This window comes from Balaenoptera borealis (genome assembly GCF_965194805.1).
Source record: "Balaenoptera borealis genome assembly, chromosome: 9".
Taxonomy (NCBI): Eukaryota; Metazoa; Chordata; class Mammalia; order Artiodactyla; family Balaenopteridae; genus Balaenoptera; species Balaenoptera borealis.
In genome coordinates this window covers 50,494,832-50,517,340 of record NC_138873.1, presented here as the reverse complement: position 1 = coordinate 50,517,340, position 22,509 = coordinate 50,494,832, and the positions used below count along the sequence as shown (strand labels likewise).

Sequence of the window (22,509 nt, the reverse complement as noted above, 5' to 3'; positions counted from 1 at the left end):
CCAGTTACTTAAAGTGTTTTTCGTTTTACATTGTTCTGCATGTTTACAAAGAAATGTCTGTATTCTCCAAAGCACTTGTGGGTCATTTGTTAAGAAATCCCGTAAGCACCTAATTCGATTGGAATTCAGTGACTGCTATAGAAACTTTAAAGAAAAACAACAACAACAACAAAAACCCTCCCCGAATGAATAGTTTTCAAAAATCACTTGGGAAAGGAGTTTGTAAAAAAAATCAGCTAGTTATAATGGTAACATTTTTTTCACAAAGTTTTAAAATCTGTAATTTCAGTTAAAAATTAATGTGGGATAAAATGTGTGTTAATGTAGAGGTAGGAATCACCTTTATTCCCAAGAAGGTTCTGAACGATTCCTTCGCTCGGATCTCCCTTTAAAGGTAGCCCTTCTCGAAGTGGAACTCCCGCCTGGACCGGCCCTCGCCCTCTGCACGCTGAGATCCATCCAGAGACAGCCCATCCCGGCCGGGACATACCCTCCCTGAACCTCGACCCCCGCCACCAGGAGGCGCACGACCGGAAGCGGGACGGGCCTTCCGCCCTTGTGGTTTCTTCGCGGTTACCTCAGCGGCGCTCTTCGCAATTTGAAAGCTGGAGCTTTTGAATAGCCCCACCACTTTCACCTGCAGCGGCTGCTCGGGCGGCGTCTGCGAGCTGCTCGCCATGGCTGCGCGCGGGGACTCCGCGGGTCACAAACACAACGCGTCGCCAGGGCAACCGCGCGGCCCCGCCCCCGCCGCTCGCCGGAAGGAGGGGGCCGGGGGCGGGGCGGTCGGCGAAGGCCCGGCCTTTCCTCAACTTTGTGCCTGTTGCTGTGGAGGCGGCCGAGAGGCTGGAGAGGACGCGTGGGCGGCCGCCACCAGCGACGAGCTTCGGAGAAAAGGAACGGAGACCCCACGCCTCGCGTGCTTCAGCGTGGTTCGCCGCCGCCCCCGCCCCCCCCGATCTCCTCTGGGACCCCCAAGCCCAGGGTCCTCCAGCGCGGTAGTCGCCGCCCGTCAGCGCCTGATTTCACCGCAGATCGCCTTTCCGGGTTGCCGCGCAGCCAGATTGGGGCCAGCCGGCCGGTTGCCCGGGTAACGCGGGAGTCAGTCCCCGGGCGCGTGCACTTCGGGGCCGCGGCCTTCCCGGGAGAGCGGAAGCAGGGCGACCACCTGTGCGCGGTGCCCCGCGGGGAAGGCCGCCCGCCCGCCGCTGTCCCCAACGCAGCCGTCGCTGCGGAAGCCGAGCCGTCCCGCGCCGCCGAGCGTCCCCGCCATGAAGCCCAACTTCTCCCTGCGACTGAGGGTCTTTAACCTCAACTGCTGGTGAGTGCGCCCGCCGACCCGGGTCTGGGGCCGCCGCCTCGCTCGCCAGAGGCAGGAGGCCTTCCTCACAGCCGGGCCACGGCGCTCCCCTGCCCTACTCCTCGGGGTGCGGGGTGCGGGGCAACCCCTCCCTCCGGGGCCCGCACCTGGCCGTTGCTGCCCGAGCGCCCCAGCCGTCACCTCCCCTGCGCTTTTCGTCCTCAGGGGCATTCCCTACCTGAGCAGGCACCGGGCCGACCGCGTGAAGCGCCTGGGAGACTTTCTGAACAGGGAGAGCTTCGACCTAGCTCTCCTGGAGGAGGTGGGGCCGCGCGGACCTGGTGTGGAGGCCCGGCGGGAGTGGGGGCGGCTGGGGCGCGGGCGGGGGCCTCCCGCCCTGGGGGAAGGGCCGGCAGGTGTCATCACCCCTCCCCTCAGGTGTGGAGCGAGCAGGACTTCCAGTACCTGAGGCAGAAGCTGCTGCCCGCCTACCCAGCAGCACACTACTTCAGGAGGTGAGAAGCCCACTGGCCCAGAAGCCTGGTCTCGGAGCTGGAGGCCCTTGGCCCTGCCAGCCCTTCCCCGTGCTTCCTGCGCCCGCCTCCCTCTTCCCCGGCGTCCTCTCTTCTGGGTGTGGGAGCGGACGAAGGTGGAATGAGGAAGATCTAGCTCTTCAGGTCATCAAATTTATCATCAGGCCATCCTGTCAGCCCACGTAGAAGCCCGTCGCCTTGAGCTTCGATCTGGGGTGGTACCAGCAGCAGAGGGAGAAAAAAGTAGCTGATAAGAGCTGGGAGATGGGGGAGGGGAAAGGGGCTGGGTATTTCTCTCCTTGCTTTTGCGGCTCTTGACTAGGACTTGGCTTTTCAGCGGCATCATTGGCAGTGGTCTCTGTGTCTTCTCCAAACACCCAATCCAGGAATTCACCCAGCACGTCTTCACCCTCAATGGCTACCCCTACATGGTGAGCGTGACCTCTGACCTCTTACACCTCCCTTCCCCACCCCGCCGCCCGCTAACACATGGTAAAGGAGGTGGCCTTCCTAGGGCTGCAGGGGATGGGCAGAAAGAGGGTAGCAGTGCCCTGAGCTCCCGCCCCCTCCTGCCTACAGATCCACCACGGTGACTGGTTCTGTGGGAAGGCCGTGGGGCTGCTGGTGCTCCATCTGGGTGGACTGGTGCTCAACGCCTACGTGACCCATGTGAGTGAGGCCGGCAGTGCTTAAGGCTGGGGCAGGCGGCCTGGTCCTGGGAGAGAGAGATGGGACTCCTCCTCTAGCCAGGCTGCCTTGGGGTGAGGTGTGGCGGCAGGATCTCCTAAGGCCAGTAGGCAAGGTTCACACATATTTTACCAAGCAGCGTGCCAAGTGACAGACCCAAGCTTGATTTACTTCTGCCCTTGGGACCCTCAGTCTCATTTGCAATTGTCTCCTCTATCTTGCTCAGCTCCATGCCGAGTACAATCGACAGAAGGACATCTACCTAGCACATCGTGTGGCCCAAGCTTGGGAACTGGCCCAGTTCATCCAGTGTGTGAGCCTGGGCTCGACAGGGGAAGTGGGATGGGGTCCAGGAACCGAGGGGTGGCTAAGGCCCCACTTTTAGGGCAGAGCTGATGAGGGAAGAGTTCCTGCCTCACCATCTTGGTTCCCCCAGCCACACGTCCAAGAAAGCTGATGTGGTTCTATTGTGTGGGGACCTCAACTTGCACCCAAAGGACCTGGGCTGCCGCCTGCTGAAGGAGTGGACGGGACTGCACGATGCCTTTCTGGAGACTCGGGACTTCAAGGTGAGGACCTGCTTGATTATTGCCCCACCTACACCCCCAGCCTCTCTCCCTCCTCCTTTCCCCTGCATCCTCATTCAAGCCCCCTATTCACCTAGGGCCCTGAAGAAGGCTGTACGATGGTACCCGAGAACTGCTATGTCAACCGGCAGGAGCTAGAGCAATTCCCCTTGGGTATCCGCATCGACTATGTGCTTTATAAGGTCAGGCCTCTCCCTGCAACATGCCTTCACCCTCTGTCTCTCTTCATGGCTCACCAGCCTATCCTGATTCTTTGTCCAACTAGTCTAGTCTTTTATCAGTGGTGGCTGGAGAATGGGATACCTAGGAACTGGTTCTCTGGGAAAGGCGCTCACAGAAATTTCTCTCTGGCTCTTTTTCTAGGCGGTGTCTGGGCTATACATCTCCTGTAAGACTCTCAGAACTACTACAGGCCACGAGCCTCACAGCGGCAGCCCCCTCTCTGATCATGAGGCACTGATGGCTACTCTGTGTGTGAGACACAGCCCCCCCCAGCACAACCCCAGCCCTACCCATGGTGAGTCAGCCCCATCCTTTTCCTTGGCCCTTCCCCACGGGGCAGCCCCATCCCTCCCTCAGACCCTCACTCTCCCTCCCCACTGCCCCGCTTTGTTCTTGGACCAGCAGAGAGGTCGCCGCTGATCAGTGTGCTAAGGGAGGCCTGGGCAGAACTGGACCAGGGCATGGCTCAAGGTCGCTGGTGGGCCACCATCGCTGGCTACGTGATTGGTCTAGGGCTTCTTCTCCTGGCGTTGCTGTGTGCCCTGGCGGCTGGAGGAGAGATCAGGGAAGTTGCTGTACTGCTCTGGACCCCCAGTGTAGGACTGGTGCTGGGGGCGGGTGCATTCTATCTCTTCCACGTGCAGGAGGCCAAGGGCTTGTGTCGGGCCCGAGCCGAGCTCCAGCATGTGCTGGGAAGGGCAAGGGAGGCCCAGGACCTGGGCCCAGAGTCCCAGCCAGCCCTGCTCCTGGGGCAGCAGGAGGGAGACAGAGCAGAGGAACAATAAAGCTTGACACTTTGGTGGCGCTGCCCTTTTCCTTGTAGAGGCAGTGATTGGGGCCAAGGGTCGGTGTGATTGTCACAGTGTAGACCTTCAGGCTCCTACACAGCTGCCCTCCCTGCACACTCCCCCACCTCCCCCACCTCCCCCCTGTAGGTAGCCAAAGTCCTGTTTACGGCAGAAGCTTTTTTATTGTAAACAGTGAGGCCTCTCCCAGGCAGCCCCAACGAACAGGGTGGCACTGGCCTGGGGTGAGGCAGTCTTCCTTGCAGAGGAGAAGACAGGCAACCTACCCTCTTCTAGCCCTGGGGCCCTGGCCCCGAGGGCAGCTCACTGAGCCTGCGCTCCTCCTGGAAGCGAATGAGGGCATCTCGCTGGTTCACCACGTCCACTAGCTTCCTCAGGACCTCGTCCTCAGCCTGCTGGTCGGCAGCTGTCTTTAGGGCTTCTGAAGGGAGGAGGTGAAACTTACTTAGAGAACAGAGAACGGGGAGGGCGGCAGGAGAGGCACAACCTAATCCCGGCTTGTGTGACTTCTACAACCCCAGCTGTTTCCCACTCTGAATTTGGTTTATCAACACTCATGGTTTTCTAGCATTGTTTGTTTAGCAGCAACACCACTTTCAAAGGAATCTTGTGTAAAAGCCCAATTGTGCAGCTGTGATTGAACTGAAGGTGCGGAATGTGGGCCTGGAGCCCCATCCTCTGCCTTCCTCCAGTTCAAGAAGCAATTCAGAAGGCAGTTCAGCCTCAGAGGTGCTCAGACTAGAGGACTGTTGCCTGGGCAGTATCTGAGATCACGAGGCTTGTGCAAGTACCAGCCTCTCCCCACATCCCACCTACCTTCCTGGTTCATGTAGGTTCGCAGTTCTTGGTCCAGCTGCCACTGTTTCTCCTCCAAGTTCAGCTCCTGCACCCTGTGGGGGGCAGGGATAGAAAAGGCACAGGTGTCTAGGGTGACCGAAGACCTGGCTGTGGGGCCTGGCTCACACGCCATCGTCCCCCACGCCCCAACTCCGACACCCCTTACGTGATCATGAGCTCAGCCTCCTCGGCCACCAGGCTGTTTTTCTTCTGAACAAGCTGTAGCAACTGTTCTAGCCATAGTGCCTTTTGCTGTTCGGGGGAACCTGACAAGAAGGAAGAAGAGGGGCCAGTCAGGCCTCTAACCAGGGTCACAGGAATCACGGCATGAGGAGCAGAACCTGCTGTGGGCCACAGCCTGGTAGTGTTTGGGGGGGGGGGGTCGCTGGGGGTGGAACACAGGGCCAGAAGGCAGAGGTGTCCTAGGCTCGCTTATCCTCCCCATCTTCACTCACTGCCCCGGCTCCTCAAAGCCAGCTCCAGCTCCGTGCCCTTGGCCTCCAGCTCCCTCAGAGCAGCCTCGATCTCATTTTGTCGCCGTTGGATGGCCTGAGTACAAGACAGGAGGCCCAGGAGTCTGCGGACTGCTCCATAACAGAGTCCCGGAGGAGCTCTGATACCCAGTCTCAGAACTCTGATCCCGTTAGAACGTCCGGGAACCCCTAGGCCACACCTGAGCCTTGCAGAACCGCTTCATCTCCTCCTCCTTAGCACGGCGCAGCAGAGTCCGACGCCATGTTGGGTAACTGTTCATGGTGCCTGAGTTCTTAGCCAAGCTCCACAGAACCTATGACAGGGTCACGTGGAGAGGGGTTGGGAAAGCTCCATTTGAAAGGGACCAGAAAGACCCTGGGCTGGAAGTGGGATACATTCTGATAGAAAAGGTGGAGGCCTAGAGACATGAAAGCGTCAGACTGGGTGAGAAGACATTCAGAGACATTTGGGCTCAGAAGAGGTTGGGTGCTGTGGGTTTCTCCCGGGCAGGGGCCGGGGTATGTTTAGTGGATGCATGCTGGCTTGGGCAGAATAGGTGGCCAGGTTCCTCCCACTCACCTGTTCCGTGTCTGAGTCCAACGGCACGTCTTCCTCTGCTTCCTCGTCACTGGAGCAGGGACTCTCTTCTTCCTCCTCCTCCACGGCCACAAGAACTGAGCAGAGAAGTGGACATAGGCTGAGATCCCCAGGACCTCCCTCCCCATTCCCCACATCCCTGTCCAAGAATCCGAATACCACCCGCCCATCCCCACCCTGGGCCAGCAGCTACCTTGAGGGCTCTGGACTGGCATTCCCCAGCCCACAAAGCTTCCCTCTAGGGCCTGGCGGGCCAAGACGGAGCAGCTTCGGGGGGGCTTGGGTGGAGCCTCCATTTCCGGGTCAGGGGTGAGATGAAGGGAGGATAACCGCTGGCGTTCTGGGCTGGAGAGGCGGATCAGCCGACGGGTGGGCTGGCTTGGGACAGGGCTGGTCCCCTCCTGGGGGGCCACGGGAATCGAGGGGCGTGATGGCATGTTATTCTCACTGTGTATGGGAAGGTCCTAGAAGAGCCACCATATGCTCTGGTCAGTGACCTGCCCAGTGTGGGTTGAGGCAGCCCCTTGAGACAGATGTGGGCCCTGGCGTTCATTCATTTATGCCGTCTACTGAACAGTGTTAGGCAGTGTTCTAGATACTTGGGATTCATCAATAAGACAGGACAGAGATCCCTGCCATCATGCCGTTTACACTGTAGTGGAGAACATTCAGTTACCCCCAGCAAAGCCTCGGGCTTAGAGAGCCCTTTCCTCTTTCCCACCCGCCATCCCACACTTCCGCAGCTTTTACCTGACTCTCAGGGCCTCTGTCGCTGCTATCCTCTTTGTGGCCTGGCTGGGGCAGGTGCTGGAGGCAGTAGAAATGTCCTGGGAAGGCGGGAGAGGGGAGGAGCCATCAGATGTAGGCAGCCCGGTGACCAGATGTTCAGTTTATCAGGGAAGGTGGGGGTGACAGGCCTCTGCATTGGCTGATTAATTTATACCAGCCTCCTGGCTTCTCAGAACCCATTTGGGGCTTTGGAGGGAACAGAGGAGACGGAGCTCAGGAGAAGAAAGTGTCATCTTCAGCCTGTTTCTACCTCACGCCCAGCACCCCGGTTCCCCTCCACCTTCAAGCTCCTGGCCCCCCCAAGCAGGGCCAGACCCAGAGTCCCTCTGAATGCCTCCCAGGCCCACTCACCATCTCCTGGGTGCTGCCCGTAGCCACTTGGCCATAATGTGGCCTCACAGATATGGCAACGGAAGCAGCTCCGGTGGAAGAAACGGCCATTGGCACAGAGGCGTTCCAGGATATAGAGGTGTTCCCCACACAGTGCACACAGATCCTCGGCACTGGCCTGCACCAACCCCCAGGCCGCAGGTCAGCTGGAGTCCAAGGCAGCTGCCAGGTTTTTCCCTTCCCCTCCCTGCCCTTCCAAGGCCTCTGCCTGCAGACAGGGCCCCTGTTCTCACCTCCTGGTATTGGGATGCGGGTGTCACTGGTACATCAGGCTCTGGGACAGGTGGCTCCTCAGTACTTGGGGTCTCAGCCTCTACCTAAAAAGGTAAGTGCTCAGGCCCAGAGGTAGAGGGGCAGGATCAGCTGGGGAGTCCATGTGTACAGATGAACAGAAAGGACTGGAAGGGAAAGGGAGTGAGACTAGGAAGCGAGACTGGATGGGGGGGTTACAAGGAGCTGGGGTGGCGAGCAAGGCCTGGGGGGACAGGACATGGGAAAGAGTACCTCAGAGAAGGGACTGTCCGGCCCCTGTGTGCATTTACCTCCACGCGAGGCTTCTTGCCACCAGCATCCTCCCCGTTTCCCTGCAAGAAGTCCTACGTTCTGAGCCTCCAGTTCTCCCCTTCCCCCATTCTGGACATCCTCATCACCCCAGGGATCCCCACAAGGAACCCACTGCCCAGGCCAACCCCACCCAAACTCCCCACCTGGACCCGGGTCCGTTGCAGGGTCCTCTGCAGTTTGCCAAGGAACAGTACAGCGCTGGCGGTGCCCGAGGAGCCTTGGTTGACTGGGCCTGCTGGGAGAATCAGGGTAGATGGGCTGATACTGTACCCCCAGAACAGACAGCTATGTGCCAGCCCAGAAGGATAAAGGAAATCCCAGGCTGTCCCTTAGAGGGCACACACGGGCGCGCGCGCGCGCGCGCACACACACACACACACACACACACACACACACACACACTCACTCACTCACTCACTCACTCACTCACTCACTCACTCACTCTCCCTCTTCACCCCACCCCATCCTACCCGCCTCCGGTTCACCTGGGTTGTGAGGTGTGCTCTTGAAGGCACTATGGAAGTGGCTGAGGTAGGCAATGAGGCCCAGTGGGTCATTCCCTGCCACCATTGCCTGTGCGGACAACACGGGCGTGATGCCCAGCTCATGCTCTGCCATCTTCAGCGCCCAAGAAGTCGCTTCCAGAGCCCCGACTCCCTGCAGCTCTGAGGGTTCCCTGTGGGGCATCAGGGAGAAAGGCCAGTGGGAGACCAGAACTTGCCCCACGGAAGGGGGAGAGAGCAGTAGGGGAGGGACATCGGGAAAGGGAGGAGAGGGCATAAAGGGTTTTTTATTCTCTGTGCTACATAACGCCACCCCCCCAATGACAACAGCATCTGGCCTTGGGGGGCTTCTACCATTCACAAAACTCTCCGTATTGAATGCATTTGATTCTCATGGGCAGGCAGAGTCAGGTGGGAAATCTATCTCTAGGGAAGCGAAGTGACTAGAGCAGGATTATTAGCAAGGGGTGGCCTGGGACGCAGCTGGGTGTGCTAACTCCTACACAGTGACTGCCCACCATTCCACACTGCCTGGAGAGGGAGGGGCAGAGGCATGAGAGGGATGGGCTATCACGGACCCCCAAGCCCAATTCCTGACTCACAGTAGGCCGGGCCGCAGCCGGTGCACGAGGGCACACAGAGCCAGCCCATCCGCCCAGGAGGAAGACAGGTTGGTGACATGGACCCCTGGGTAACCAGCCGTCTGCTCCTGGCACCAGTGTAGCAGCTCCTCCTGGGTGGCCACCGACCCTGGGAGAGGAAGCTGCGCTGTACTGAAGGCACCGGGGCCCGCAGAGAGAGCCCAGCTGCTGGGTGCGGGGTCTATATGGGAGGGGGAAGCAGGACCCACGCCTACTGGGCACCAGCCTAACACTCACTGTCAGCAGCACCTCCTTCATCCCAGTTTTCTCATTTGAAAAAATCTTTCTGGCAATAAAGTAGGGGAATGAATAGAGTGAAACCACTGCTGGCCACAGAGAGGGCAGCAGGCTATGAGGTGAGGGGCAAGGGAGGCCCAGAGACTAAAAGGAGAGGCAGGTTTGGGGTCTGCAAGGCGGGAAGGGGCAGAACAGCTGAGAACAGCGCAGCTCGGCTGCCATCCAGCTGTTGCGTTACAGTGGCTGCTGAAGTGCTGAAATACTCCACACAAGTTGGCAAATGGCTGCTGCTGAGCACCCCACTGCCCTGCACGCTCCAGGAGGCCCCAAACATCCCCACTGCCCAGCAGTGCTCCAGCACCCTGCTCCCTGCCGCCAGCGGCTACCACTGCTCTGATCACTGGTGCTTGTGCCTCGCTGCTTGGTAAATATTTTGGACGTGGCCCCGGAGGAAGGCCTACTCACCAGTGGCCGGCTTTCCTGAGTCTGTCTTGTCACTCACTCTCCGCGCAGGCTCCTTGGCCTCCACATCATACAGGTCTCGTACCTAAGGCAGCCCCTCTCAGGTCTCCAGGCAGGCGGACCACACCCCCCACCCCCCCCACCCGCCCCAGTCCATGGGGGAGGGGCTGCCTGGGTGGGACTCACCCACAGGGCAGGGACTGGGCAGACCACAGGAGGGAAGGCCTGACCTGGGGTGCAGAAGCTGACCTGGGAAGTCTTGGCGGGCGGTGCCAGGGGTTCTGACCTGACTGGGGGTCACGGCCCGGAGGTTCAGGTTGGGATAGCGGGAGGCTGGGTCCAGCCCATATTGGGCCACATTGCGGTGCATGTTTTCTGGGGATGTCTGTGACAGGAGCTGGTACAAGCTCTCTCTGGGGAGATGAGGGCAGGGGACGGGCACACGTGGGAGGGCACCATCAGCACCCACCCCTCCAGAAGTGCCAGGCCTTTCTTTCGTTCTCTTTTCCCTACGCCCCCATCTACTCAGCCAGCATCCCTGACCTTACTCCTGACTCTTGTCCTATATCCAGCCCTGCCCCCACCCCGCCCCCCAACTCCCCAACTCAGGCCTCACCTCTCTGCCAACACCTCTAGGGGCCCAGCGCCCTCTGCCCAGCGCTTCACCATCCAGGCGGCATCAAAGGCTGCCAAGAAGCCCCGGGCCACTCCAGTGCCCAGGGGCCAGAAGGGCTGCAGGGGCAGAAGGACAGGAAACAGCTCAGAGAGAGTCCAAGAAGGGTGTCCACGCCCAGATGACCCCAGGGCCATAGCAGAGGGGGCCCTGACACAGCAAGCCACCCTCTGCTCCTCCTTACAAGCAGCAGACCTTTTTATACCCCCTCCTTCCCACGAGGCTGCTTCCTCCCCCAGCCAGGGAACCCCTGGGCCTCCTCACAAGGGGTCCGGAGAGCCCCTCCCCAGTCAGGGGACACTGACCCCTCACCTCCACCAGGCAGTCCCCAACCAGCCCCAGCAGCAGGCGGGCGCCATGTTTCTCCTGCACCCGAGCAGAGCTCTCTGCCCGCATCATGCTTGTGAAGTCAAAGGCAGAGACGTCGGGCCGCCCGTGGGCATCCTGGGCAAACTCCAGCTTCCCGAGCTTGCCATGGGTGGCGAAGTCGGCAGCTGCCCGAGCAAAGCGCTGCAAAGCCTCGGGCACCACATTGGCACTGCCCAGCAGCCGGTCGGTCTCTGGCCAGTCCTATGTGGCCAACAGATCAGAACCAGCAGGGTCAGTTGGGCCATCACGTCCCCGTAGGTGTAGAAGGTACACATCCTAAGGCCCCAATAACGGGCTTCCCCAGACTACACAGCAGTTGAAGGATGAGCTGGGAGGAGAATTTGAACGTCCAGCCTCTCATGCTCGAGCCCCGTCCTCAACTCTCAGCCTGCCGCTCGCTGGGGGTCCCAGGTCCCACCCTGCCTCCAAGACCCAGTATCATTACTGTTACCATACACCTGCTTTGGACAAGTCACTGAACTTCTCAGAGCCTGTTTCCCCATCATTTAGAGATGACGTACCTAACTCCTCAAGGTACTCATGTGGATTAGGTGAGAAAATGAACATAAAGCTCTCAACAAAGTACCTATCACATAGTAGATGTTCAACTAGTTCATTCAAGCAAATCCTTTCAGGGTGCTACTACATAGCAGGCACCATTCTAGGCACTGGGAATCATCAGCAAACAAGAGACGGACAAAACCCCTGCCCTCATGGAGCTTACATTGTGTAGTCCCGTGGCTGGTATAAGGTGTTTAGCCCAGAATATGATTCAGGTTGCCACGTAAGTCCCAGGGGAGAAGAGCTTATTGAGGTGGAGGAAGTGCCATCGCAGAGAGGATGGACTCCCTCCACACCCAGGGGCAGACTGTGTCCAGGCCTGGCCCCTACCTCCCAGGGCCCCCCACCCACCCCTCCCTGCCTGGGCCCAGGCCCCACCTGACGCAGCACCCCCAGCCGTAGCAGGCACTGCTTCTTGGCTGTCATCACAAAGTAGTGGGTGTCATCCTTGTAGTACACGATGTTCTCCAGATCAATGCCTGTGGGGACAGGGCAGGGTGCAAGGGATATGCCTCCTCCTCATCATGTGTCACCTCTCCAAATACCCCAGCCATGCTTGACCTCTGAGAGCTGGGATCACAGCTCAGCCTGCAGCGGCACCTCCACCCACACACACAGGGGGGCCCATGAGTTCCGGTGGCACAGTGGACCATCTGTCCCAGGCCCAGGGGGCCTAAAGGTGTGGAGCAAAGTTAGAAACTTGGGTGGGGTGGCAGCTGGGAGACGTGCACCACATAATCCACAGGCTTGCAGAGGACAGCCTGGCTTCTCTGACTGGTATGTGCGCACTCCGGGAGGCGTGGCAGTGCGAAGCCAAAGTAAGCATAGGGCATCTTCTGGAAGTACCACTTTCATTTTGAATATGCAGCGCTTTGTTTTGGTTTGGTTTTTTTGAATTTTCGAATTTTGTTTTATTTATTTTTTATTCAGCAGGTTATATAGCATTTTTATATTAAAGCATATGTAAAGAAGCACAAAGCAAAATCCCATGCACTTTGCAAGAGATTTCTAAGACTTGTCATGCTGGGTGGCCGAGTGGGGCTGTGGCTGCTGAATCCCTGGGGGCTCAGGTTCTTTGCTGCCAAGACCACAAAGATGGAAAAGTACGAGATTCCTTGGACTGCAGACAGGTCTGAGAGGGAGAGGTGGGAGGCAGGCCACAGTCAGGCACGAGGAGGGGAAACCCTGTGAGGGGGGTCCTGACCTGTGACTTTCAGCAGGCTCTGGAAGAAGCTCTGGTTGTAAATTCTGGCCACGCCGCTGATCTCGGGCACCTGTGTCTCTTCCACGGTGCGCCTGTTCACAAAGTTGGCCGTGATGCCAATGGCCAGTTTGCCACGCATTTCCCGCACTGTGAAGCCTAGAGGTGGGGACAGGGGGGTGGTGGCAGGAGGAGGATGGGTGTAACAGCCATCAAGGAGCTCAAGATGCTGGGTTCTTCGAGGGAAGGGATCACTCACCTTCAGGGACGAATTTACCTCCAGCTGCAGAGATGAGGACATCAAATTCATAGTTGGCCAGTTGGGCTGGGGGGCTGGGCTGGAGCTGGGCACGCCAACCACTCCCTGGGGCAGAGGGTGTGAGTGGCACAAAGGTGTGGAAATCTGAAGGGGCCCCTGTATTCCCAGGACAATCCAGTGAAATAATTAAATAAACGTTTAAAGGGTTTTATGGTTTAGAAAGCAATGACACACTGTCTATCAAATTACACCTTCACAACAGCCATGGAAAGTAGGTAAGGAAAGAAATACTTGGGGGTCCTCAGGAGCAGCAAAGTACTTACCCTTTCTGGGAGGGGGCTGAAGGCCAGTGAAAGTGACACCCCAGTGAATTTCCACCCCCAGCAGTAATGCCACTTTCAACAAAAGCAGCTGAAGTTGCCGGATGCCTGGAAGGGAGAGGACATTAGGAACAGGGACCCCAGGTCCCCCCAGCCTTCCCAAGCACCAGTGTGTACCTGGTCAGAGCCGGAGAAAGTCTTAGAGATCACTCAGTCCAACTGCCCATTCTACAGGTGAGGGCCCTGAGTCCTGAAAGCCTCCTGGCTGAAGTGAATCTTATCCACCCTGCCTCTTTGCCGGCCCAGCAGCAGCCCCCCGACCCCCTCCACTGGCCTGTCTCTAGGCCCAGGCTCACCCGCCCCTCCAGGCCACCACATGGTGCTCACTGATGTGGTCCAGGGAGCCTGTGCAGAAGCGCCCATAGAACTTCTTGGCGCCGAGTGCCCGAAGGTCATGGATGGTGAAGGGCCAGAGGTGGAGCACGTTGTGGCGAGAGAACTTGGTGCGCTTTTCCACCAGCACCACCCGGGCCCCAAGCATCGCCAGCTCCACAGCAGCCCGCAGCCCACAAGGTCCGGCACCCACCACCAGGCACTGCGAACACACAAGGCAGCATCGGCATGGCATCTGGCCCCTCCTCTGACTCCCCCCACTCTCCAAGCCCCGTCCCAGGCACCGTGTACCCACTTTGGTGCTGGTGCAGGCCTGGCCCTGCTGGTAGACAGGCTGGCTTGCTCTCTTGTCCAGCTTGGCCCACAGTGACTTGGCACTCCAGTAGTTGAGCTGGGCCTTGATTTTGTGGTACTGGGGCAGCCCCCCACCGGGCTCCAGCCCCAGGGCCCTGCATAGCCCCTGGAAGCTGCTCAGCACATCCTGGCACAGCTGGGCCTGCAGGACGCTCTCGAAGTGGGCATGCGCTGGGTTGGTGGAGGTGGGTGAGGCCATGGAGACCTCTGGGGCTCCCAGGGAGGGGCAGGGGCACGTGGCTGCTGGAGAGAAGGAAGGAGGAGAAGGGAAGAGGCTGGAGAAAGGAGGAAGGGAAAAGGAAGGGGAGGAGAAGAAAGTCTGGTATCCCCAGGGAGCTCCAGGCCCAACCCTGATTGGCTCTGCTCCTCTCTGCCAGCTGCTCCAGAGACAACTGCTATCCCTTCCACTCCAAGTGAAACTTGCCAAATTTGGAAATGAAAAATCAGCAGTCCTGGGCACAGAGGGCACGCGGAAAGCCAGGGAGCCTCCAGCTCAGCCTTCTTGCTCAGGGATCTCCAAGCCCTGCTCCATCTCTGGGGCCCAGGGGACAGGAATTCTTACCCTGCCTTCCCGAGGCCCTGGAAGCAGGGCACAGGGAATTTCTCAGATGTCAAGAGGGCAGGGTGCCCAGGAAGAGAGTTTTCCGTGCAGTATAGACAGGGACAGATCTAACACCGGCAACACCAGCTGCTAGGCACATGTACTGCCCCATCTCACCCCAAGCCTCCCTGTGCCCAGCACCCCTCGATGGATTCAGTGCGACGCTGGGTGTGGGGTGCGTCTTATGCCAGGGGCAAAGTTCTCCTCCTTAGCACTGCTCATTGCCTCCCCACGGGGAGGAGATGGTCTCTAACCCCGTAGGTTCCACTTCCCACCACCAAAATACTGCAAGAACAGCCCCAGGATGTTGCATCTGACTGAGTAACACACAACTGGGTCTATTTCTGACTCACTGTGGTCAAAATACTTCCCTTGTGACTTGCCACTGCTCCAGTGGGCCACAGTACGGTTGGGGGACTTGGGGGGGGGCGGCGACAGGGCAGCAGATTTCGCCCCTCCCAGCTTCCTCTCACTCCCATCGACACCCCACCCCATCCCTGCATGCTCTCCCAGGAATCTCCCGAGACAAGGCCTCCCTTTGTCCCCTTCTCCCTCGCTCGGGCCCCCACGCAACTTGAGGGGTGTTGGAGAGAGCTTTCTCACGCTGGGACCCGGAGGAATCAGAGGGGACGCGGATGTGGTTGCCCACGGGGGAGTTCGGGAAAGTGGGTGGCATTGATGGGGGGAGATCCTTGGGCTGATCCCCCTCACCCTGCTCGGTCGCCTCACCGGTCCCTGCCCGAGCCCAGCGGCCAGGCCGAAGCAGGAGATGAAAATCGCCGCCGCAGGTCACCCGGACGGGGGCGGACGGAACGTCAAGAAGGGCAAAGGTCTCTCTTGGGGGGGTGGGAAGGAGGAAGACCTCGGCGAAGTGGGGAGAGGGGCGACCCAACCTGTAAACACCAGGACAAATAATGTGCGAGGGGTGGACCGGTCTGGAAGGATGGAGAGGGAGCTGGACCACTGGCAGCGGGGGTCGGGGGTACTCACACTCTAGACCGTACAGTTTGGAGAGGGGCTGAGCAGGGCGGAGGTGCAGAGAGACGGGCCGGACCGGCCAGGCGGAATTCAGGAGCGCCTCGAGCCACATTTCCCCGGAGGCGCATCCCTACTCCTACCCCGGGCCTCCGCGGGCGGGGGCCGCACATTTGGCGCAGCTGGACAACTTACCAGGGGGCTCGGGAGCCCGTAGGCGCCGCTTCCTGCCAGGCGGGCGTCCCAGTCCGGCGGGTTGGGGGACGGGGACGGAAGAAGGGAGGTGGAGGAGGCGCGGACCAAAAGCCGGGATTGCAGGGCTGCGCCCCGGGTGCGCCCGGCCGGGGAGTTAGCAGGGTGTGGGCTCCCGCACAAGGGCACGCGGCCTGCAGAGGCTTTATTCGCGCCTCATTAGCATCTCATTACCCGGCGCTTCCCGGCTGGGGGCAGCCAGGGCCCCGCCCATGGCTGCAGGGTGGTGCCCGAGCGCGTGGCACCGCAGGCGCCGCTTTCCGCTTGAGGGCCGAAGACCCGGGCCCCGCCTGGTGGGGGCCAATGAGAAGCGGGTCGGAGGCATCCGGAGCCCTACTGCGCACCCGCGGCCTCTGGCTCCATCTCGGAGCCTGCGCCTGAAAGCTAGCGCTTCCCGGGAGGGCGAGGCCACCCGCCCTTGCGCAGTACGTACTGCGCGTCCGCCCCCGAGAACTGGGCGGAGAGGGCGCTCGGACTGGGCAAAAAGTTTGCAGAAGCTGTTGGATCCATAGGTAGCATCTGCGTCCTCTTCACCTCTCCTACCAGGAGATCCACGGCCCGGGCGCCCCACGATGGATCCAAGCGCGGGGTCCGCCTACCCTGCAACCAGTCTGCCTCTATAGAGACCCAGGCTGAGGGCAACCGGCACGGATTTAGAGCCCTGGAAACTCGGCAGTCTGCAGCTTCCACAGCGGCATGAGTGAGCGGGCAAGAGGGTCTTGGGGGTGAGGGTACTAGACCACTACTAAGACAGGCGGAAATGAGAGGGGTGTTTGGGTGAGAGGCTAGTTCCCCAATATTCAAGAATGCCTTGGAGAAAGGACCCACAGAGCTGTCAGTGCTGAAAAGGGCTTGAGAGACCTTTGGGATCAACTTCCTCATATTCCCCATAAGGAAACAGCTGAATGTGAAGGCACTCTTCCAAGGTCATTCAACTAGTTAATATTAATAAAACATCAATCTCATTTGTTAAGCATCTACCATGAATATTACCTTAATCTCAGTGATCACATGAGTCCCACTTTACTGAAAAGGAAACCGAGGGTCACAGAGGTTCTGTGACCCGCAACAAAGTTACACAGCAAGTGGCAGAGCTGGTATGGAGCCCAGGTCTATCTGGACTCCACTACACCAGTGTTGATCCAACGTGACAAATGAAAGGCTGGCTTCGTAAGAAGCTGTTTCTTGTTTGGAGGAAGTGACACAACAAACACTAACAAAACAGGAATGAATGGGAGGGTCCTCCCCTTGAGATCCGGGGACGGAAAAGAACTGGGTACCCTATGGCTCTCCCCTTCTCTTTATTCTCACTTTGCATTTCGTCTGGAAACCCTCTGAGAACAAGTAAGACCTGTATACTCGTACTGCTCCCAGCTTGAGCTGAGAAGCAGGCAGAGAAGGGGAAATGCCTGCTCTCTGCCAGGAGAGGCCTGAATTCAGCCAGGTCAGGCTCAGGAAACTAGGACAGCCTCCCAGTTGGACCCATTCTAGCTCTTGAGTATGACTAGTTGAGTATGACTAGTCATTTGGCTTGAAATCAATTTGCCAAATATTGGACACACCTATATTTAAATACATAGTGTAAGAAGGGTTCTAAAGTCCAGTCTGAATGGGTTACCAGGCTTTTAGAATCACTCCATTTCCCTTTCATTAGCTGATGGTAAATAGGCAGCTGCTCTGATTTAGTGGATTAGCTGAGGCCCAGCAGGGTCTGGCCCTTGACTCAATGACTTGTGCTCAGCCAAACAGGGTTATGTGGCTCTCTGAATGGCAGATGGTAAAATTTGTCTTTAAAAAAGATCACAGAACAATAAATGACTTCATCAATGCTTAAAAAACTGCTGGCTTGGGAGTTTCACTTTATGTTAATTAAAGATACACAGTGGAGCAAAGATCAATGGGGAATATATTGGTTTGTAACCTAGAAGATCTGGCCAGATGCCAGCTTTGCTTCACACAAACTTACGTAACCTTGAAAAGTCACCAACCACCATGCTTCAGTCTTAAATCTAAATGGAGGCAGTTTAATTACTCAACCTCATCAACCCATTTTGATTCTAAAATCCTATTGTTCAATGTTGGTGACTCTAAGAAATGTATATAGTCCAGAAGGCCCAAAACAAGTTCTATTTAGATTTTCTTCAAAAAAAAAAAAAAAAAAAAGACCTCTAATAAAACTAAAAGAATAAATTATTATTTATCTACAAGTGTTTCTCTTCTTAATTAGAATCTTATTTGAGTCATGATCCACATTATATGTGTATATGAAACTAAAAATACTGGCACAAACACACTGGCTAATTCATATTGGGTCAAATAAGTGGTTGATACATGAAAGGTCAGTTTGTGGTTTTTTGGCCATGCGGCACAGCTTGTGGGATCTTAGTTCCCTGACCAGGGATCGAACCCCAGGGCCTTGGCAGTGGAAGTGCCGAGTCCTAACCACTGGACTGCCAGGGAATTCCACAAAAGGTTAAGTTTTAAAAGAATCACATTCTAATGTTTTTGCAAATAATCACACCAGCAGTGGCCTAGGTCAAAAACCTGAGCCATTAAAACAGGATCCCTTTCCTCTAATCCACATCATGTTCTGTCTTCCTGCAATGCCATCCTTACTTCACCTCCTAACCTTTCATCTCCTGAGCCTGGAGTCAGAAACTAGATCCCTAGCACTGCAGGTGATGGTTCTAAGCCACCCTATATATGACTTTACACCTGTAGGTCAGCGTGTTCAAACACCACAGCCATGGTCCTGGGTCAGGAGCCATGGCTGCAGTGTAAACAGGCAGACACAGCTCCTAATGTAAAAATAATTATCAGCTGAGACCAAAGTGTAGCATGCTGTGGACGGATATGAAAGTGTGGCTTGATTGAGATCAGAGGGTCAGGGAGGATTAGAGGGTGAGGAAGCGACACTTGAACTGAATTCTGACAGATGTGCAGACGTTAGTGAGACAGAGAGTAATGGGCAGAAACCTTTCAAGCCTGAGAAACTGCCTGCCTTAAAGCCTAAGGCAGGAAGTTGCTGGGTATGTTTGGGGAACAGCCAGGAAGACAGTGTGGCTGGAAGTGAGAATGGGGAAGGGACCCAAGAGGAAGATGGGTTGGGGATTTTATTCTGAGTGCAGTGGGAAACTGCAGGATTGTAAGCAGAGCAGAGATAACAATCGTATTTGCATTAATAACATGATATCCACGCACTTAGCAAGGCACTCTGCTTGATGCTAAGGGCACAGTGGTTAAGCCCAGATAGATCACCATTTCCAGCAGAGAAAGGGGTGGGGGAGGGGAAGAAAGGCAGGCCTTGGCAGGAGTCCAGGCAAGAGGACATGGTGATGGTGTAGCAGTTGGGATTGAGAAGTGGATGGACTCAAAATATAGTTTGAGATGAAACTGACATAACTTGATGATGGATTGGGAGTGGGGGTGAGGAGGGGCCCATCAAGAATGACTCCCAGCCTTCTCTCTTGGCTGATAAGAGTGAGAGAATTGAAAGTTTCAGTTTCTCATTCTTTCTTACCCTTCCCTGCAACTTTATCCTCTATATGCCGCTTTTTATTCAAATACCTTCCCCAGAAGTCAAAGTGTGATGATTTCATAGACTCCGAGATAACACAAGGGACAAAGATTAAAAATACAAATACGTTCAAGATCTGTTTACTTTCCCGTATTTTTGTTACGAGAGTACTTTCATACTTCAGACATTAAGATTATAGGAAAATCTGTCCAGAAGCCACTTAATCATACTAGAATTATCTATGAGAGGTAGATTTTTAAAATGTAAACATTCTTGTTTATAACCCTAATTTAGCCTAAGGAAGCTTCAGTTTAACTTTTCATCTAACAAGGATAAAATACAAATGAACTAAAACCAAGAGCCAAACTATTCTTTTGGAAAATCTTCAAATCCATATTTTAAATCTAATATTATGGATATTAGTTCAAAATAAATAATAAATCTATGCTCTAAGACCGGGGAAGTTCCCTGAGCTCTGCTCAAATTTTTCCCTTTCTACATAGTAGTAGAAAGGGATACAGTAGTATTTTTCACTTACATTAAAAAAGAAAAAAGCTAAGATCTCTTGCTAATGTTACCTAAACTTGTTACCTAAAAGCTCTCCTACTCTGGTACATTTCCAGTGAGAATGGTGATATGTACATATAGTCCAGTCAACTTAAGTGTTTGTTGCTTAATTATGTGTAAAGAATTTGAAAGCAAGATAAACTATCACAGTGACATTCCAGCTTCTTTTAGAGGTCATTCCTTTATACCTGCTGTTTACAAAAGGCAAAAGGGGGATTTTTTTTTTTTAGAGGTAATTCCTCCAAACCTGTGCTTTACAAAAACAAGACAAAGCGTTTTCTTTCAATTCTTGAGAGTTTAAGCTTATTTTAGTTTGGAAACTGAGGATGAAATTTTACCTGAGTACTTATAAGGGTAACCAAAATAAAGTAAATCTGCCCAAAATATAAAATATCCTCAATCAGAAGTTTAAAAAAAGTTCAAACAGAAGTTCAGGTTAGTTAAAGCATTTTCGCTTTAGTAGTAACTTTCAGCCAAGTGGTAAATTTCAATTAAGCTTTAAATGAATAGTAGTAAAATACTGACATGAGTATTATTAATATGGTAGTTACTGCATTTCTATAGAAAGATTGTAACTTTTACTATTATTGTTCTATGTAAAAAGTTTATGATTGTATGCTAAAATTTCAGACACAGACCCTCAATTTTAGTCAAAAAGGTTCTATTACATAAAGCAGATCATATGTAAAGAGAAATCCAGCTTAAAGTTTCAAAAGGCTGATGGTATTAAGCCCATCTGGTGGAAGCAGCCACCCCTGTGCCCCAGTTCCGGCTCTGCCACTTACTGTGTGACCTCAGGCAATGGACTTCATCTGTTGGGGCCTCAGTGTTCTCATCCATAAAATAGGCATAATAATATTACCTCATAGGAATGTCATGAAAATTAAGTAAAATAAGATTGTGCTGCAAATGGGTTACAGGTGTGTCCCAGACACTGCTTCCCACCTCACTCCAGCTGCCGTTGTTACTGGCTGAATTGTGTCCCCCCTACCAAATTCATGTTGATGTCCTAACCCCCAGTACCTCAGAATATGACTGTTTGGAGGTAGTGCCTTTAAAGAGGTAACTAAGTTAAAATGCGGTCACCGGGGTGAGCCCTAATCCAGTATGAGTGGTGTCCTTATAAGGAAATTAGGACAAACACAGAGGAAGCCCATGTGAAGACACAGGGAGGAAAAGATGGATGGGAGGCCTCAGAAGAAACCAATCCTGCCAACACCTTGATCTCAGACTTTCAGCTTCCGGAATTGTAAGAAAATAAATCTCTGTCGTTTAGGCCACCCAGTCTGTCGTATTTGTTATAGCAGCCCTACCTAGCAAACTAATATGCCAGTCATGGCCAGAGGTGCCTGGAGTCCTCTAACTGAAGGGTACTGTATAAGTCTTTTTTGTGCACCGTGATATGGAAAAGGTTTCAGAAGCCCTAAGATACAGACCTAACATACCTGGCTTTCCTCCTGGCCTATAGTAAAGACTCAATATGTGCCAGATATTGTTATTATTCCAATTTATGAAAACCTAGGTGTAAGCATCTATAATGAGACTCTCATATTCCTTAGTATCATTTAACCGGTTGCTCACATTTACAACACAAGAACCAAATGCAGAAAAATACACAGAGGAGAGGTAGAAAGAGGAGTTTCAAGAAACACAGGGCCAAGCACAAGAACAACAGCTCATTTTGATGGCAAGAGCTCAAGTCTTCCCAAGGCTAGCCCTCTACTGAGAGAAAACCAGAGATTCACCTTCAAAAGTGACAAGGTCGTTTCAGCAGTCTGAAAGCATAATATTCTACTAATCCCCAAGAAGTACAATTTGTATTTCTGCACTTGTTAAAACAAGTATTTAAATTGTGCAAGCTTAGTACAAAATAAGTTGTGAAACAATTAGCCAGCAATTTCTCAAAGACACAATAGAAACATTTTTACGTACATGTCATTTCCTTTGGGTGCAGTCACTGAACTTTAAAATTGAGGATACCACCCTGGCGGTTAAGACTCCATACTCCCAACGCAGGGGGCACAGGTTTGATCCCTCGTCGGGGAACTAAGATCCTGCATGCTGCACGGCACGGCCAAAACAAACAAACAAAAAAACCAATGAAACCGTAAAATTGAGGACTTCCTTCAAAGGGGCAGAATGTATATTTGGGACACAGAAGAGCGGCTTGATTTATAAAGCTATCCTTTTCTCACTTCCCTTTGACAGCTGGTCAGATAACCCAGAACTCTTCCGGAAGAGATTTTTATGGCTGAGACTGGCTCTCACGCTAGAGACGGGTAGGCCTGTGCCACAGGAGCCACTAGCCACATGTGGCTACCAAGTGCTCACAATGTGGCTAGTGTGACTGAGGAACTAGGTTTTATTTTTAATTAATTCTAATATAAATTTAAAAACTGATACTTGTTTGTTATTGGGGAAAAAATTATGTCTGAAACTACATGAATATGTGAATCTAGGTTTTCAACTGTAAATTGTATAAATCCTAAAAACAGATCAAGTGTGTCCCATGAACATTAGCATCCAAACTGAGTGTGCAGTAAATGTAAAATACACACCAGATTTTGAAGATGTAGTATGAAAAAATGAATGTCAAATATTATTATATTTTAATATTGAATATTTACATGCTGAAATATTTGGCACATGTTGGATTAAATAAGCGATTTTAATCTCACCACTTTCTTTTTATGTTTTTAACGTGGCTACCAGAAAATTTTAAATTACACATGTGGCTCACATTACATTTCCCTTAGCGCAGAGGCAGACTGTCATAAAGCTAGTTAAACTTGACTTGTAAATAGTCATATGACCATACTTCCTGAATAATTATCCAGC

General features: G+C 54.3%; 3 protein-coding genes and 1 long non-coding RNA gene across 21 annotated transcripts in view; 2 read left to right on the top strand and 2 right to left on the bottom strand.

Moving 5' to 3' along the window:
• LOC309634616 overlaps positions 1–521 on the top strand; it is a 41,171-nt gene extending 40,650 nt beyond the window's left edge. Inside the window, exon 3 of the long non-coding RNA XR_014248243.1 lies at positions 395–521. This is a non-coding gene — a long non-coding RNA (uncharacterized lncRNA). The remainder of the gene's footprint in view (positions 1–394) is intronic.
• Positions 1–684, bottom strand: part of PPIL6 (peptidylprolyl isomerase like 6) — a gene marked incomplete at its 5' end in the record, with an annotated part of 36,915 nt that extends 36,231 nt beyond the window's left edge. For 5 of the 8 annotated variants that reach the window (XM_082404884.1, XM_082404885.1, XM_082404889.1 and 2 more), the window contains one exon: positions 491–679. In XM_082404884.1, the coding sequence (XP_082261010.1) occupies positions 491–679 (189 nt within the window). Of the gene's footprint in view, positions 1–340; positions 433–490 lie in introns of those variants that run through there. The other 3 variants (XM_082404886.1, XM_082404888.1, XM_082404892.1) reach the window with 3 other exon arrangements.
• Positions 685–804: 120 nt separating this feature from the next.
• Positions 805–4,128, top strand: SMPD2 (sphingomyelin phosphodiesterase 2). Of its 3 annotated transcripts, XM_082404845.1 has the most exons (11): positions 810–932; positions 1,035–1,321; positions 1,526–1,622; positions 1,739–1,815; positions 2,171–2,264; positions 2,413–2,502; positions 2,747–2,829; positions 2,957–3,089; positions 3,185–3,289; positions 3,471–3,624; positions 3,732–4,128. In XM_082404845.1, the coding sequence occupies exons 2-11, from the start codon at positions 1,272–1,274 to the stop codon at positions 4,112–4,114; spliced, it is 1,266 nt and encodes a 421-aa protein (XP_082260971.1). In that variant the 5' UTR covers positions 810–932; positions 1,035–1,271; the 3' UTR covers positions 4,115–4,128. The 3 variants fall into 3 exon arrangements, with proteins under 3 accessions (XP_082260970.1, XP_082260971.1, XP_082260972.1); XM_082404844.1 differs by having other exon boundaries at positions 805–1,321; XM_082404846.1 differs by having other exon boundaries at positions 810–1,321; positions 3,735–4,128.
• Positions 4,129–4,279: 151 nt separating this feature from the next.
• Positions 4,280–15,894, bottom strand: MICAL1 (microtubule associated monooxygenase, calponin and LIM domain containing 1). Of its 9 annotated transcripts, none has more exons than XM_082404716.1 (26): positions 15,531–15,894; positions 15,090–15,253; positions 13,701–14,034; positions 13,400–13,607; positions 13,016–13,120; positions 12,693–12,797; positions 12,437–12,592; positions 11,611–11,711; positions 10,615–10,872; positions 10,246–10,361; positions 9,916–10,042; positions 9,633–9,714; positions 8,892–9,039; positions 8,257–8,462; positions 7,930–8,021; positions 7,765–7,806; positions 7,456–7,539; positions 7,184–7,340; positions 6,794–6,870; positions 6,237–6,507; positions 6,026–6,120; positions 5,646–5,759; positions 5,428–5,521; positions 5,139–5,238; positions 4,952–5,025; positions 4,280–4,556 (listed from the first exon to the last, which is right to left on the bottom strand). In XM_082404716.1, exons 3-26 carry the CDS (start codon positions 13,956–13,958, stop codon positions 4,408–4,410), a joined length of 3,219 nt encoding a protein of 1,072 aa, XP_082260842.1. In that variant the 5' UTR covers positions 13,959–14,034; positions 15,090–15,253; positions 15,531–15,894; the 3' UTR covers positions 4,280–4,407. The 9 variants fall into 9 exon arrangements, with proteins under 9 accessions (XP_082260842.1, XP_082260847.1, XP_082260841.1 ...); XM_082404721.1 differs by having other exon boundaries at positions 7,930–8,018; positions 8,272–8,462; positions 13,701–14,002; XM_082404715.1 differs by lacking the exon at positions 15,090–15,253.
• Positions 15,895–22,509: the final 6,615 nt, after the last annotated feature.

Excerpts from the sequence above, each read along its gene's own strand:
- MICAL1 (XM_082404716.1), bottom strand. The coding sequence starts at position 13,958 with ATGGCCTCACCCACCTCCACCAACCCAGCGCATGCCCACTTCGAGAGC. Across the intron at positions 8,022-8,256 it reads CCCAGGTGAACCGGAGGCGG|CAGGCCCAGTCAACCAAGGC; the intron begins GTAGGATGGGGT and ends TGATTCTCCCAG. Across the intron at positions 5,522-5,645 it reads AGCGGTTCTGCAAGGCTCAG|GCCATCCAACGGCGACAAAA; the intron begins GTGTGGCCTAGG and ends TCTTGTACTCAG.
- SMPD2 (XM_082404844.1), top strand. The coding sequence starts at position 1,272 with ATGAAGCCCAACTTCTCCCTGCGACTGAGGGTCTTTAACCTCAACTGC. Across the intron at positions 1,322-1,525 it reads GTCTTTAACCTCAACTGCTG|GGGCATTCCCTACCTGAGCA; the intron begins GTGAGTGCGCCC and ends TTTCGTCCTCAG. Across the intron at positions 1,816-2,170 it reads GCAGCACACTACTTCAGGAG|CGGCATCATTGGCAGTGGTC; the intron begins GTGAGAAGCCCA and ends TTGGCTTTTCAG.